The following is a 15,910-nucleotide window of genomic DNA, read 5'->3' on the forward strand; positions in this document are numbered from 1 at the left end:
CTCTTAGCTGTCCTAATTTACCCTGAGGAACTGGTCTTGAGCCAGTCTGTAAGACCGGCAGGTACCGCAATGCTGTAGAGGAAGTTATATTTCCGCCTCCCAGGGGGCGCCCAGGAGTTCTCTCCCTGGGACCATGCTCCTCATGTCCTTAAAGTAAACACAGCAAAGACAATAAAGATCTCACAAGGCTGAGGATAGGGCCCAGTTGGTAGGATGCTTATTAGGATGAAGAAAACCCTGAGATAATCCACAGCACCAATAAAACAGATGTGCTCCACACCTGGGATCCCAGAGGAGGCTGATTGTCTGAAGCTCAGGCTACACAGGGAGGCTGAGGCCTGCACAAGACCCTGGTTGGTTGGTTTGGTTTTGTTGTTGTTGTTTGAGACAGGGTCTCTCTGTGTAGCCCTGACTGTCCTGGAACTCATTGCTTAGACCTGGCTGGCCTCGAACTCACAGAGATCCACCTGCCTCTGCCTCTCTCCATTGCTGGGATCAAAGATGTGTTCTGTTGCTCACACCACCCACTGACCTTGTATTCTTTTAAGGAACTTCCAAACTACAGGGAAGTTTTTCTCTCTTACTTTTATTTATTTCTCTCTTAAAAAAAAAAAGAATAAGTAATCCGTCACACTGCATGGGGTAGTGGTAGTGATTAACGAATACAGCTGGAGTGTCTGTCCATCTGTGTGGGAGAGAGCAAAGCAGTCGGGATTCAAAAAAGAAAAAAGTCTCTGGGGTCCGGAAAGAAGCCTCCTCCTCCTCTGGTCACAGAATATGGGAGACAATGTGGGCCGCTTCGATGACGTTGTAAGTGGGTGGAAGTCTTCTGTCTCCGCCGGGCTGGGCTGCGGCTGGGAGCAGCTGGGGCAGGTTGCTTCTGTGGTTTACTATGAAGAGCGGGTTGAGGCGGCTCAGCACCTCGTCGCTCACCGAGATGCCGTCCAAGTACTGCTTGAGCATCTCCCGCAGTTTGCTGCTGATCTCCAGCAGCTGCATCCGCCTGTGCTGGAGACTCAGGACCTCCAGCTTCACCTTGTTGTACCTCTTCCAGAAGTTCTCCATGCCTGCATAGTCCATCATGAGCTGAGAGTGGGGTCAGAGGAGACAGGTGTGTTAGGGTACCCGTTAGCCGGCGCCGCCCCGCTGCTCACCCGTTAGCCGGTGCCGCCCGGCTCACGCCCTCCCTCTCTTTACCTTGGCGAGGTCCTCCGTAAGGTCTTCCGGGTTCTGGGTCTCGGCCTCCTCCTGCTCCTCGGGAGTCAGTACTGAAGAATAGAAAGGCAGGACTTTTTCTTCCTCTGTTTCAAATTTCCTACATATTTCAGCAAGCTTAAGGATCTTCTCGCCCTGTGGGGAGTTATGAAGAGGTGGTTTAGGGAGAACAGTTTTCCAGCTCCAGCCCAGGAAAGCTGATCCATAGGAAACACATTCGATGCGGTGCTTGCCGTGTGCCAAGCATTGGCCTGGCATTTCATATTCTTACTGCAAACAACTCATTGTTACTCCTTTTTTTTTTTTTTTCAGTTAAGAAAGGCGTTAACTGGGCCTGGGGAGAACTGCAATAGACACACAGAGGAAGAGGCTCTCTGCACAGCAGAGGAGGACTCGGGAAGCCGAGTGTCTGGTCTTTTCTTGAGAAAAAAGAAAAGACCCCGGGCGGGATGGGGTTAAAGTTCTGAAGATCTCCCCTCCCCTACTTTAGGGTTGACCAATTTGAAGTCCGACAGAATGGTCGATTTTGTCCTCAATTGTTCTAGACAAGTCCTGGTCAGGTTTTGAATTTGTTGAGCCAGTTTATCAGCAGGGGCCTGCTGGTGGGAGACCAAAGCTGCCAGGGTCAGGAGGCTGAGGGAGAAGCAGACATCTTGGAAGTTGGCCATCTTTATTATCTAGCATGGCTCCTTCTCTTCCTATCTGTCTGTCTTACCAGGGAGCCTGTCTAACTCCCGGTCTGTCATCCCCACCTCCTGTCCCTAGCTCTTAGAGGGCTTGGGGGGTGGTGACTGTTGCTCCTAGCTGCTTTCATCTGGCAAAGGGGCGACAGCAGCCGAAGTGCCTCAGAGCAGGTCTACCTAAGGGGCCACAAGAAAACCCTAACCAGTGGTAGTGGTCCAGGGCTTACGACAGCCGTTTGTCGATAGCACCTATCTCTGGAGCTTGTCACACGAGTGACAAGTAGCATCTTGGTGAGTCAGTAGTTCTCAAAAGAAATCCCAGGATAAGGTCCCAGAAGGATACAAACCCCCAGAATGGTACGGTCTAGAAATAATACAGCCCGGGGGTCTGGGTTGAGTTCGTTTCCTCTGCCAATTAAAGAATGAAAAGGCGGGGAAGATCTGAAGTGCAACGGGCAGCAGCAGAGAAATCGCAAGCGCAGGAGACAGAGATGGCAAGCAGATGATAGATAGTGTTTGTGGAAGGGACGAGGAAACCACACTCATGCAGGAGACATGGAGAAAAAGACGCTCTGCAAAGCAGAGGGGGGACTCGGGAAGCCGAAAATCCCCATTCCTTCATTTAAAAGAGAGGATGGTGTAAAACAGAAAATACAAGTACTCGCTTTATGAGGGGGGAAGCAGGGAGGCCCCGCCCCCGTGTCTCCCAGAATCCTGTCTGCTTCCAGCCAAGTTTCTCGGTTTTGTCCCGACTACCCTCTCTCTGTCCTTTACCTTCTCCACGGCCTTTTTCAGGGCCTTGAGGGTGGCATTACTTTCCAGGGTGAGTTTGACCAAGTTCTCCTGAGATACGGTCCGAGCCTGGGTCCTCTGGACCTTAAGTTTTCGGAGCTGCACGTGGACCAGCTCCTTGTCGTTCCGGATACACTGATTCTGCCATTCACTTTCTCGGCTGTGGGCCACGATCTTCCCTTTCAGGGCACTTATGGCCTCCTAGAGGGACAGGAGAAGCAATTGACAGAGGGAGATAGGTCAAAGGGGAGACCGACGGGCCTGGGAGCACAGTGAGAGCCCCAGAAGCATCTGGGAAGGATGGACAAAGGCAGCAGCGGAAACGGTGGCGTCTCCCATGCGCGCGCACTGACCTGCAGCCTCTGGATCTTCTTCATCTGAACCTCAATCTCTTTGGAGCTTTTCTCATCCTTCACCTTCAGGGCCTCGAAGGCAATCTTCCGGTCCTCCGTGGCATCGGTGTAATTCTTGAGTGCATCCTGGAACCTCCTCCAGAGGTCTTCCACTATGTTCTCCAGTTGTAGGCGAAGAAAGTGCTTCTCTTCTAAATTCTAGGAGGTGTATCCCAAGTACCAAATGTTTAGTTACTCTACTCGTGCCCGTCCACGCCTGCAAGTAGCCATACCCTTAGGAACTATCTGGAGTTGTTTAATGAGTTACATTGGGAACGTGGTTAGTCTATGGTGCCCTGGACTAGAGAGCACGGCAGTTGGGTGGGCCCAGGTCTGTGAGACAGAATGAGGCCCAATGTAATAGGTCTCTTAACTTTTTTTTTTTCTCCTTTTTGATTTTCCAAGACAGGGTTTCTCTGTAGCCCTGGCTGTCCTGGAACTCACTCTGTAGACCAAGTGGCCTCCGACACAGAGATCCACCTGGCTCTGCCTCCTGAGTCCTGGGATTAAAGGGCACACCTGCCACCACCCGGCTCAGATCTCTAAACTCTTTAAAGGGAAACCGATAGTTTGGATTTTCACGTGAAGGCCTCCGTTTTTTACACGTGTGAAATCATTCAAATTGTAGAGTAAAACACGGGGGCTAACGTAAAGGCTGTGGATGGAGCCTAACAGGCAGAGCGCTTGCTTAGCCCTGAGTAAGGTTGGGTATGATGGTGCAGGCCTGTTACCACACTGGGGAGGTGGAGGCAGGAGGACCACAAGTTTAAGGTAAAAACAAAAAAGTAGTTCCAGGTCATTCTCTACTATATAGTGAGTTCAAGGTCAGCCTGAGCAAAGCAAGATGCTGTCTCAAAGAAAATAAGTTAAGTGATTGATTTAAGTAAAACAAGAACTTGATACCCAAACTTCTGCATGTAGGTTGGCACAGTCTGTGATAGAATTACTGGACCAAGATTCTACAGACCTAGACTATACTGGACAGATCCCAGACCAGCAGTGGAACTCAGCCAGTCATTGGCTACTTTGGGCCTTTGTTTCTTCATCTACTACCCATAAGGGTAAAACCAGGTGATCTCTTCTCTGTTTTGTCTTGTTTTAGACTTAAAGTGCTGGCTTAGAGATGGCTCAGTGGTTAAGAGCACTGACTGGTCTTCCAGAGGTCCTGAGTTCAATTCCCAGCAACCACATGGTGGCTTACAACCATCTGTAATAGGATCCAATGCCCTCTTCTGGTATGTCTGAGGACAATGACAGTGTACTCACATACATAAAATAAATAAATCTTGAAAAAGAAAAAGAAATAGACTTAAGATGCACTGTTAGCTCTGTGGGTCTCATGGAACTCCTGACAGTGGGAGTGTCGGTGCCTCTGACTCTTTTGCCTGCTCTTGGGACCCTTTTCCTCCTAACTGGGTTTCCTCACCAGCCTTGATATGAAGGTTTGTGAGTAGTCCTATCATATCTTGCTATGCCGTGTTAGGTGGATATCCCTGGGAAGCCTGCTCTTTTCTGAAGGGAAGGATCTGGGGGAGAGGGAGGGAGGTGGTGGGGAGCTGGGAGAAGGGGAGGGAGGGGACAGTGTGCTCAGGATGTATCCTAGAGAGAAGAATAAATTCTCATAACAGTTTAGGACAGTCTTGCCTCCCAAGCAATTTTCACAAGATCACAAGCACTGGGGCGCCTCGGTGGCAGCGGACTTTTATTGGCTGTTGGCTCTAGGGCTCTCGCTAGCTCCGGTTGCCTTGTGCAGTTTTCCTGTGTCTCTCCGGTTCCCATCCCCCAGCTCCTCCTGTACCTTGTTTTTTAGGTCATCCCACATGCTCTGGAACTCTAGCTTGCTTTCGTACTCGGAATCTATATAGTTCTGCTCCATGGCCATGAAGACATCCTGTAGGTAGTGAATTTCCTTCTCATGATGGTCAATGATTGATTTCCTATAGGGAACACATGGGTATATAGCACATGGACCAAAAATGACACAGAAATGAGCATAACTATGAACGAACCAGGTATGGTGAAGCACTCCCAGCATCTACGAGGCAGAGGCAGGTGGATTTCTGTGAGTTTGTCTATAAATTGAGACCAGGACAACCAGGACTATTACGTAGAGAAACCCTGTCTCGAAAACAGCAACAAAAAACCCCAAACAAACAAAAAACCCCAAACCACCACCACAAATAACAAAATGAAATTGAATGGTACAAACTTTTAGGCTCTGGCTAGGAGGAAGGGAAAGGTTTGGTGTGTGTGTGTGTGTGTGTGTGTGTGTGCGCACACACACGCCTAGTTTTTTTTTCCACATTAAGAATGAATAAGTGGGCCGGGCGGTGGTGGCGCATGCCTTTAATCCCAGCACTTGGGAGGCAGAGGCAGGCGGATTTCTGAGTTCGAGGCCAGCCTGGTCTACAGAGTGAGTTCCAGGACAGCCAGGGCTATACAGGGAAACCCTGTCTCGAAAAACCAATAATAATAATAATAAAAAAAATTAAAAAAATAAAAAAGAATGAATAAGAATATTTTGATTTTTGAATAGGTAATGCCTTCCTATGGTACAAAACCAAAAACCTTAATACGTTTGCAGTAAGTCACTCTCCCATCCCTGTCTACTGCTAGATGGTTAGAATTCTGAGTTGGAGGTAAGGAGGTACAGCCAAGAACCCGGCAGGGGCAAACATAAGCTAAGGCTGTAAGACTGAACCCAGATTCATTTACAAGGATCTCAGGACTCTGTGTGCATAGATATTGTGGTTCAGGAAAGACGCTCTACGGTACTGGGTATCTGGCTACAGGCACGGACTCTGGGAACGCCCCTGGATCCAGCCTCTTGGCTCTCTGGCCCCATACCTTTCTGTCTCGAACTCTTTGGTTAGGACCTCCAGCTCCATGTTGTAATTTTCCTCCAGGAGGCCGAGCCGGCGTCGTTGCAGGGTCAAGAGGTGGTCAACATTGTGCAAGTGGCTGCGCAGAGCGTGGGCATATTGCTCCTCAGCTTCTGTCAAGTCCCTAGCCAAAGACTGGGCAGGAGGAAGAGAATTACCATGCTGGCCACGTGACATCCCTGAGAAGATAAACATGGATTCCAGAGGCTGGGGAGACGGAGCAGCCGGGTCTTCAGCACCCACAGAAGTGGGTGGTGGCACACCTGTAATCTCAGGTTTGGGGAGTAGAGAGAAGAGGGCACTAGGTCTGGCTGATCGACCAGCCAGTCTACCCAATTTGGTGAGTGAGCTTCTGTCTTAAAGTCTAAGGTGGACAGCAAGTGAGGAAGACACTTGGTATCAACTTTCGGTGCACCCGTGCATAGACACACACATGGATTTAGGTATCTGCCATTTTCCTCTTATTTCCTAATGGTTTTAGGAATGCCGGCTCTCCCATTCAGTCTTTAAAAATTAAGATTTGTTTAGTGCTTGTGTGTATGTATGCATGTCTTTCTACGTTTATGTTAAGTGTACTTCATGTGCTTCAGGAAGCCAAAGGCCCTCAGATTTCCTGGAATAAGAGCTACAAGCAGCCGGGCGGTGGTGGCGCACGCCTTTAATCCCAGCACTTGGGAGGCAGAGGCAGGCGGATACCGGTGAGTTCAAGCTTAGTTTGGACAAATTGAGAGTTCTAGGCCAGCCAGGGATAGATCATAAGACCTGTTTTTATTTAAAAAAAAAAAAAAAGGAAGAAGAGGAGGAGGAGGAAGAGAAAAAGAAGGCTGCAGAGATGGCTCAGCAGGTAAGAGCACCGGCTGCTCTTCCAAAGGTTTTCATTCCCAGCACCCACATAGCAGCTCTCACCTATCTGCAACTTCGGTTCCAGGGGATCCAGTGCCCTTTTCATGGCCTTTGCATACATATGGTGCATCTAACATGCGTCCAGACACTCACACAGATAAAATGAAAAATAAATTTTTTTTCTAAAGGAGTGTGAAGCGGGCAACGTCTCGTGGGTCTCAAACATTCACACGGATGGAGCTGCCATTAAGGATTGCCCGGGATCCTTGGAGAAGTGGATGTCTCAGGGCAGAAAATGATATGGGCCCACTTTATCTTCTTATGCAAATCAGCAAAGTGGCCATGGCGCTGCATATCCGTGATACCCGGGCACTGAGGCAGGGGCATTGGAGATTCCCTGGGCTATATAATGAGTTTGAAGCCTGTTTGATAACAAGACGTTTGTGTGTGTGTGTGATGTATGTACATATAATATATATGCATATCTATATTGAGACACTGTCTCACTCTGTAAGCCAGGCTGGCCTTCAACTCACAGAGATCCACCTGCGTCTGCCTCCCTAGTGCTAAGATCAAACATGTGTGTCACCACACCCGACAAAAATTATTTTACAGAGTTAGGGATGTAGCGCAAAGGTAGAATGTTTGCCTAGCATACACGAGGGCCTGAGCTTGAGCCCTGGTCCTCCAACACAAAAGGAAAAGCAAAGAAACTCTCAGAGACCAATCAAGCCATGTCAGGGTGATTCAGAGGCCAAGAGGAGGTGGCTTCCTGCCGCATACTGTACTGAGAAGATGAGTGGATGCTCCCGTCCTGCAGTCTTCTGCAGTGTGACTTTGTTGTTCCTCCACAAAGGTGGAGCTGCATTTGGATATGGTGACAGATACCTACTATCCCAGCATTTGGGAGGCAGGAGGATCACGAGTTTGGAAGCTGGAGAGATGGCTTAGAGGTAAGAGCACTTGCTCCTTTTCACAAAGACCTGAGTTCGGTTCCCAGCACTGAAGTCTGGTGTCTCACAGCTACCTCCAACTCTAGCTCCAAGGGACCTGATGCCCTCTTCTGGCTTCTGTGGTCATTTGCACTATACACACACACACACACAGACACACACACACACACACACACACACACACACACTTTAAAAAGAATAAAATATTTTTTAAAAGCTCATTAGTTTGAAACCAGTGAGACTCATCTCGAGAGAAAGAAGGGAAAGGGAGAAGGGAAGGCAGGAAGGACTGGGCAGGAAGAATGTGTTCTCTTCTCTTGAATTTGAGCAGCCTTGTGACTGTGGGACTCAACAGAAGAGGTGAAGAGGTACTTGGCGCTGTGGCACTTCCAACACAGCCCTGAATCTGGGCTGCCTGCTTCTGCTTCCTGCCTCTTGCAATGCCCGTTCTTGGAAACGCTTCCTCCAGGAAAGGAGCCAGCAAGCGGAGAGAAAGCCAAAGCACATGGTGAGGCCATATGAATTCTAGTCAACAGCTCTTCTGGCTGACAGCTGAACCTACGCCAGGCCAGTCAGGCTGAGGTGAGTGTAGTGACAATGGGCGGACTGACACCATTCTTGCTTGTGAAAGACAATTGCCTTTGTCTTTCATGGGTCCAAGGATGTGTTTTATGTAGCTTTTCTGGAGAAAGAGGAACAAACATCTACTTACACCATAGGAGAGAGACTCCACCAAAGTCCACCTTGGTGACTCCTTTAGTATATTGGTATCACTCACAGGAGCATGAGGGGTGAGGGGGGAATGGCTGACAAGAGCCTTATCCCAGAGCTGTGCAGCTTGGCAGTTCAGCTGGCCTGAGGGTCCTTTGCCCTAGTAGTTTCTGTTTACATAACCTTAGAGAGGGGCCTTGTGAATCTTCTGTTTCAGGAACTTCCAGAGACTTAATGAGGCTGCCTTGGTGGGAACAGTTCCACATCAGGATGGAGTCCAGTGGTTGAGTGGTTGTCTGTTTGTCTAGTCTGCTCTGAGCCCTTGGCTAGGTCCCTAGCATGCCGAGCTACACAGCTCAGTCCCCCGACAGAACCGCAAAACGTAATGATGAAACTGTTGTAAGCTACTAACTCAGGGTGGTTTATTATTATCAAAAGGTAACTGGGACATTTTCACTAGGGGAAAAAAACACTCGGGGAATTTAAAAACAGAACAAAACAAAACCCAGAAAGTTTGAGCACCTGCAAGGATAGAAACCAAGCATCTGCCTGGCATAGCAATGTAGCCCTTTGATCCTAGCACTCAGGGAGCTGAGGCAGGAGGATGTGTGTGACTTTGTAGCACTCAGGGGACAGGCAGGAGGATCTCTGTGAATTTGCAGCACTCAGGGAGCAGAGGCAGGAGGATCTCTGTGAATTTAATCTCAGCACTTGGGGCAGAGGCAGGAAGATCTCTGTGAGTTTGGCTCAGCCTGGTTCATGTAGTGAGCTCCAGGGTTGTCAGGGCTACACTGAGAGACCCTACTCAAAGCAAAACTCAAAGGTTCTGATTCTTATTTGCTGACTTCCAGAAAGTCTGAGAAGCACAGGATAAGGCAAGATGGTTCCGTAGATGGAAAAGCTTGCTGTACAAATTCAGAGACTTGGGTTCAATCCCACATTAAAGGTAGGAGGGAGCTGGCTCCACAGAGTTGTTCTCTGACCTCCACACATGCTCTGTAGCACATGTACACCCACTCACAGAAGTCACCTATGTGCACGCACACTCAAGTCATCTGTGTGCTCACTCAAAGTTCAAATTTTGTGGGGTTTTTTTTTGTTGTTGCTGCTGTTATAAGATAGCTGAGCGTGGTGGTTCATAAGTACAATTGTTGTTTGTTTGTTTGAGACAGGGTTTCTTTATGTAGCCTTGGATGTCCTGGATGTTCTAGTCCAGGTAGCCTCGAACTCAGAGACCTCTGTTCCCCAGTACTGGAACTAAAGGTGTTCACCACCATGGCTGGCTCACAAGTATAATAACACGTTGGAGGCTGAGGCAGGAATAGCGCCATGAATTCAAGGCCAGTCTGGACTCAAAGAGAAATAGAAAAGTGGACTAACACCTTAGCTGACTAGTTCATGCCCAGACCCTGGATTTGGAACCTGCCCCAAAACCCACATAAAGACCCAGGCCTGGTAGGCTCATAACCCCATGCACATCCACTCATTCATGGTGAATCACTGAAGCCACTGGCCATCCAGCCTAGCCCAACTGATGAGTTTTAGATTCAGCAAGGAAAGGGTACATGTTCCAGAACCGGAACAACACAGCAAAGATCAGCATGACCCTGAGCAAGGATAGCGTGCAAATCTGTGAAGTGTTTTGTTTCCTTTCCTTTCGTTTTGTTTTGTTTGACACGGTCTCACTGCTGTGTAACTCTATCTAGCATGAGTTTTGCTACGAAGACTAGGTTGGCCTTAAACTCTGAAATCTTTCAGCCTCTGCTGGGACTGAAGGCATGTGACACCAGGCCCAGTCCATATTTTTTTTAAATGACTACTTTAGATTCACTTTATTTTATGTATATGAGTGTTGACTACATGTATGTATGTGTACCATGTGTGTGCCCTGCCCTTGGAGGTCAGAAGAGGGCATCAGATCTCCTGGAGTTACAGGTGGTTGCACACCAGATGGATGCTGGGATCTAGCCTGGTTCCTCTACAATAACTGCTCTTAACGGCTGAGGTGTCTCGACGGCCCAAGTGTATCATGTTCTAAAAACAACCCAAAAGATAGAAAGACATGTGGTAGCAACCTCTGGCCTACATAGGCAATACAACACATGTACATGTACAGCACACACACACACACACATACACACCAAGTCTAAAACCTCCCAGGGCTGGGTGTGTGACTTAGTGATAGAGTGCTGTTTAGCTTGTACAAGGCTCTGTGTTTGCTCCCCACCACTGGAAGCTGGGGCTGGAGATATGGCTCAGAGGTTAAGAACACTGACTGTTCTTCCAGAGGACCTGGGTTTGATTCCCAGGAACTGCATGACAGCTCACAACCCTCTGTGACTCCAGTTCTAGGGACCTGACACCTTCACACAGATGCACATGCAGGCAAAACACCAATGCACATTAAATAAAGGTAAATACTTTTTTAAAAGGAAAAAAAAAACAGCCTTACTTAAGTTCTAACTAGTAATGAGAAGCTGACCTGGCAATAGTGGCACACATCTTTAATCCCAGCACGTCTGGGAGGCAGAGGCAGGCGGATTTCTGAGTTCGAGGCCAGCCTGATCTGCAGAGTAAGTTTCAGGACAGCCAGGACTACACAGAGAAACCCTGTCTCAAAAAAGAAAAAAAAAAGTTGTGTGAAGCTTCCCCGGGGCCTATGAATCCTCACCCCTGCAGGGCTTAGGCAGAAGGAAAGATGTACATTGAATATTTACAGTCACTGTGAAGCTTTGTTCGAGAAGAAAAGATCAAGAGGGGTTGGTGAACAGGTAGTCTGTAAAAGGTAGGATTGAAAATGGGACAAACTGGGTATAATGGCACATGTCTTTAATCCCAGTATTCAGGAGACAGAAGTTGGTGGATCTCTCTGAGTTTGAGGATAGCCTGGTCTACACAGCGAGTTCCAAGCAAGCAAGGGTCTTATCACAAACAAAACACCAAAAAAAAAAAACAACCCACCCAAAACAAACAAAGAAAGACAAACAAAAGGGGCTGCAGCCTGCTCTTCCGTGGTGCCACCTTCAAGTCGGCAGCCTGCGTGGATTGTGGTTCCACTCAGATCTTTAGTGAAGCCTGAGATAGTCAAAAAGAGGGCCAAAGATTTCCTCCAGCACAAGTCTGACCAACGTGCCAGAACTAAACAGGGATGTAGAGGCATCTAGGTTACAGTAGAGAAGATTCTGACGCGCGGCACTGGGCGGGAGAGCGAGCACGTGCCGCCCAGGCATTCTGTACATCTCTGGTCCCCGGCATCAAGGAGCTGGAAGTGCCACCCTCGCCTGACAGACCTCACTGATACTTCCACCCAGAATCTCAAAGCTGCCGTGGAAAGGGCAGCATGGTGGCCATCAAAGTCACCAATCCCAAAGCCGGGCTGTACAGGGTCTAGAGTGAATCAAAGGCTCCTGCACCTGCTTCCTTTCTGCTTAGACCACAAGAAATTTAAAAGTGGGAGATGGAGGCATACAGAGCCAAGGAGACAGTTAAACCCAGGGAGGTAGAAGGAAAGAACGGACTCCAACAAGGCTCTCTCTGCCCTCCAGAGGCATACACACAAGCATACACAAGAGTTATTTTTTATGCAGCATCCTGCCTGCATGTATGCCTGCAGGCCAGAAGAGGGCGCCAGATCTTATTACAGTTGGTTGTGAGCCACCATGTGGTTGACAGAAATTGAACTCAGGCCGGGCGGTGGTGGCTCACGCCTTTAATCCCAGCACTTGGGAGGCAGAGGCAGGTGGATTTCTGAGTTCGAGAGTTCGAGGCTAGCCTGGTCTACAAAGTGAGTTCCAGGACAGCCAGGGCTACAAAGAGAAACCCTGTCTCGAACAAACAAACAAACAAAGGAATTGAACTCAGGTCCTCTGGAAGAGCAGCCAATGCTCTCAACCTCTGAGCCGTCTCTCCAGGCCTCATCCACACAGGTTTTAAGAAATGGATGCATGAAAATCTTTTAAAAGATGAGAGTGATTTGGGAACTTCTTAAGAGCATAAGCAGATCCAGGCTGATGGCACCTGCCAATAATCCCAGTATCTGGGAAGTTGAAATGGGAAGATTGCTAATCTACAGCCATCCTGGGCTACACAAGTCTGTTTCGGTCTCCTGTCTCCCTCCAAAAGATCATTAGCATGGCTGATTGATTAATTTGGAAATCCAGAATCACTCTTACCTCTCTGAGGGAGGGCTTCCCGACCTTGTCCACAGCCACTGATGTTAAATCAAGGAGGCCAGTCTGGTTGAACGAAGTAGTGGACTGAGCCAAAGCACCTACCTACACCGTGCCAGTTGTCTCGGCACTCACCTTTAATCTCAGCGCTTGGGAGACAGAGGCAGGTGGATCTCTGTGAGTTTGAGGCCAGCCTTGGCTACCTACAAGTTTCAGGACAGCCAGAGTTACAGAGTGAGACCCTTCAGAAAAAACCAAAATATCCACAGGATAGTCCTGGGCCTCTGCCTAGAGCAGGCATCCCTGGATAGGTCAGTTTCTCTCTCTGGACCTGAGCCTTTGGATGCCGAAATAAAGGAGTGGGTGTGAGTTCAAGCCGCTGATGATGCTGGCTGCTCTGTGATGCTCATCTGGGGCAGAGATGACCAAGGATAGCGTTCCTCTAAGGAAGGGGAGGGTAGTTACAGCTCGGAATTTCCTTTCTCGTCTCAGTGACACTGATTAGAACCAATAGGCTATGTTTGTCACAGAGTGTGCCTCGTGAAGGCTTGAAGGATGGTTAGGTTGATCCAGGTGTGTAGCCCACAGCCTGCGACGCCAGCAGTTGGGAAGCTGGGGTAGGAGGGTGAGGAATTCAAGGTTATCCTCCCTTACATGTGAGTCTGAGGTCATTATAGGAATGCATAACTTTGTCTCAAAATAATAAAATAATAATAATAATAGCAATAATTATGCCGGGCGGTGGTTGCGCACGCCTTTAATCCCAGCACTTGGGAAGCAGAGGCAGATGGATTTCTGAGTTCGAGGCCAGCCTGGTCTACAGAGTGAGTTCCAGGACAGCCTGAGCTATACAGAGAAACCTTGTCTTGAAAAACCAAATAATAATAATAATAGGAATACATGTTTTTGTCTCAAAATAATAATAGTAATAATAATAACAGTAGCAACAACAATAAATAATATATAATTCACTAGGTCCGTTCTACCGGGGAAGGTCAGGGAGCCACCCCTGGTGCTCTCTGGAGAGAGTGCGTACCTTAATGACGCTGTCCTTGCAGTCCACCACCCGTTCAAAGGTTTGGCTGAGGATCTCAATGTCCTTGTGAAGTTCTCTGGTCTTCACCTCCCTGAGGACGGTTCTCCACTGCGTGTTAATCTTATTGAGGTTAAGAGCGCTGTTGTGTTCTTCTTTGGCCAACTTGTCCTGCGTGAGGAGTAAACACATGTGTTTCAGCCAAGGCGAAGGGTCTACCACCGAGCGATTGATACCACTCTGAAAAATACCAATCCCTGTGTATTCTCAAGTACAAAGCCCTTGGCCGCCAACACTTGGGGGCTCCTGTTTGTGGCTTCTGATGCGTTCCCTCTAGGGTGAAGCATCAGAGGAGAAGAGTTTCTTGTTTTTGTTTTTTTTGTTTTTATTTATTTACTACATGTATGTACACTGTAGCTGTCTTCAAACACCCTGTAAGAGGGCATCAGATCTCATTGTGGATGGTTGTGAGCCACCATGTGGTTGCTGGGATTTGAACTCATGACCTCTGGAAGAGCAGTCAGTGCTCTTAACCGCTGAGCCATCTCTCCAGCCCCAGGAGAAGGGTTTCTAACGACCCCACTCCAGACCGAACATCAGAATTCAAGACAGCTGAATTTGGACACCTGACAGCACCCACCGTCCTAATTCCGGGGGCTCAGTTGATATTGCCAAATCCAATTCTCCCCTCCCCATGCTTCACAGAAAATGCTCTAGGCAGAAACCAACGTTGTCTGAAGCCCATGTATTTGGGGACCAAGGACTTCAGAGGGACAAGGAAGGATGAAAATGAGCCTGCCGCAATGACCCCAGGCGATCCCAGGCTACCCCAGGCAACGGCGCCCGCGCATGGGCGGTGGGTCTGGGCAGGACACACTACAGGCAAGCATCACCTTCAAGAACTGAGTGAGGAGTCTCTCTTTCTTCTTGGCTGCCTCCTCGTCAGCCAGCAACTTCTGCTGAAACATAAGCAGCTGCTCTTCGTCCGTCAGGGGTAACTTTTTTCCTTTTTTAGGCATGGCTGGGCTGCGGACTGGGTCTGGGCACGGAGCCTCTGCCTGCTGCTACGACCCGCTTGTGAGGAATTAGAAGGGAAAAGTTCCCATAGACAGGGATCTTCTGGAGCTAAAGTAACGGGGGCCTTAGACCTCAGTCATTCGCCAAGAGTGCTCAGGCAACACTCGGCTGGAGAGCAGAAAGACGCATCTTGTCTCCTAGCAACAAGGACCTTCGCTAAGACCGCGGGATGAGACATTGGAAGGCAGCCCTATTTCAAAGCGCCCCCTGCACGCTGGAGGACCGCAGCGGCCCTTTTATCATTAAGAACCCTAGTCTCTCTTTTAAAGAAAAAAAAAAGTCTTCAAATAGTTTTCCTATTTTCCTTTTTTACTTGGTGTATGCGTGTTTCGCCAGCGTGTATGTCTGAGCACCGGGTCCATGCCTGGTACCTAAGAAGTCAGAAATCAGCGTTGGATTCCGTAGAACAAGTCAAAACCACGGACACACATATATTTACATAGTGAGATGGCTCACTGGGTAAAGGAGCTGCCGCCAAGCCTGTTGGTCCGAGATCACAGCCACCTGTAAACCCCAGCTTCAGGGGATCAAAATCCCTCTGTCTGCCAGGGCTACACAGAGAAACCCTGTCTCGAAAAACCAAAAAAAAAAAAAAAAAAAAAAAAAAAAAAATCCCTCTGTCTGGCCTTGGTGGGTGCTGCGTTAACATGCACAAAAACACACATACACACAAAATATTTTTAAAATTGTCTCCTTGAAGATAGAGAGCTGGCTCAGAGGTTAAGAGCACTAGCTGCTCTTGCAGAAGACCTGGGTTTGGTTCCCAGCACCCACATGGGCACTCACAACTGTCCGTGAGTCCTCTTCCAGGGGATTTGATTCCCTAGTCTGACCTCTGTGGACACCTGGTAGACACATGGTCCACATATATACATACAAGCAAAATGCAAATACACATAAATAAATCTTACCAAAAAATGGAGACAGTGTCTCACTGTGTAGCCCTGGATGACCAGAGACTCACTATATAGACAAGGGTGGCCTCAAACTTATAGAAGTCCATCCACTTCCGTCCCCCCCACCCCCACCCCCAGTGCTGGGAGCAAATGTATGACTCATCACTTCCAGCTTAAATCTCTCTCTCTCTCTCTCTCTCTCTCTCTCTCTCTCTCCCTCTCTCTCCCTCTCTCTCCCTCTCTCTCCCTCTCTCTCCCTCTCTC

General features: G+C 48.6%; 1 protein-coding gene across 1 annotated transcript; it reads right to left on the reverse strand.

The window, feature by feature from the left end:
- Positions 1-571: 571 nt before the first annotated feature.
- Ccdc65 (coiled-coil domain containing 65) lies at positions 572-14,882 on the reverse strand. The gene is made up of 8 exons (XM_028788339.1): positions 14,567-14,882; positions 13,677-13,844; positions 5,930-6,099; positions 4,881-5,019; positions 3,044-3,241; positions 2,673-2,891; positions 1,198-1,350; positions 572-1,086 (listed from the first exon to the last, which is right to left on the reverse strand). The coding sequence occupies exons 1-8, from the start codon at positions 14,690-14,692 to the stop codon at positions 769-771; spliced, it is 1,491 nt and encodes a 496-aa protein (XP_028644172.1). The 5' UTR covers positions 14,693-14,882; the 3' UTR covers positions 572-768.
- Between the last annotated feature and the right edge of the window lie 1,028 nt (positions 14,883-15,910).

The sequence above is a fragment of the Grammomys surdaster genome, unplaced genomic scaffold, assembly GCF_004785775.1.
Source record: "Grammomys surdaster isolate TR1022 unplaced genomic scaffold, NIH_TR_1.0 125742, whole genome shotgun sequence".
Lineage (NCBI taxonomy): Eukaryota > Metazoa > Chordata > Mammalia > Rodentia > Muridae > Grammomys > Grammomys surdaster.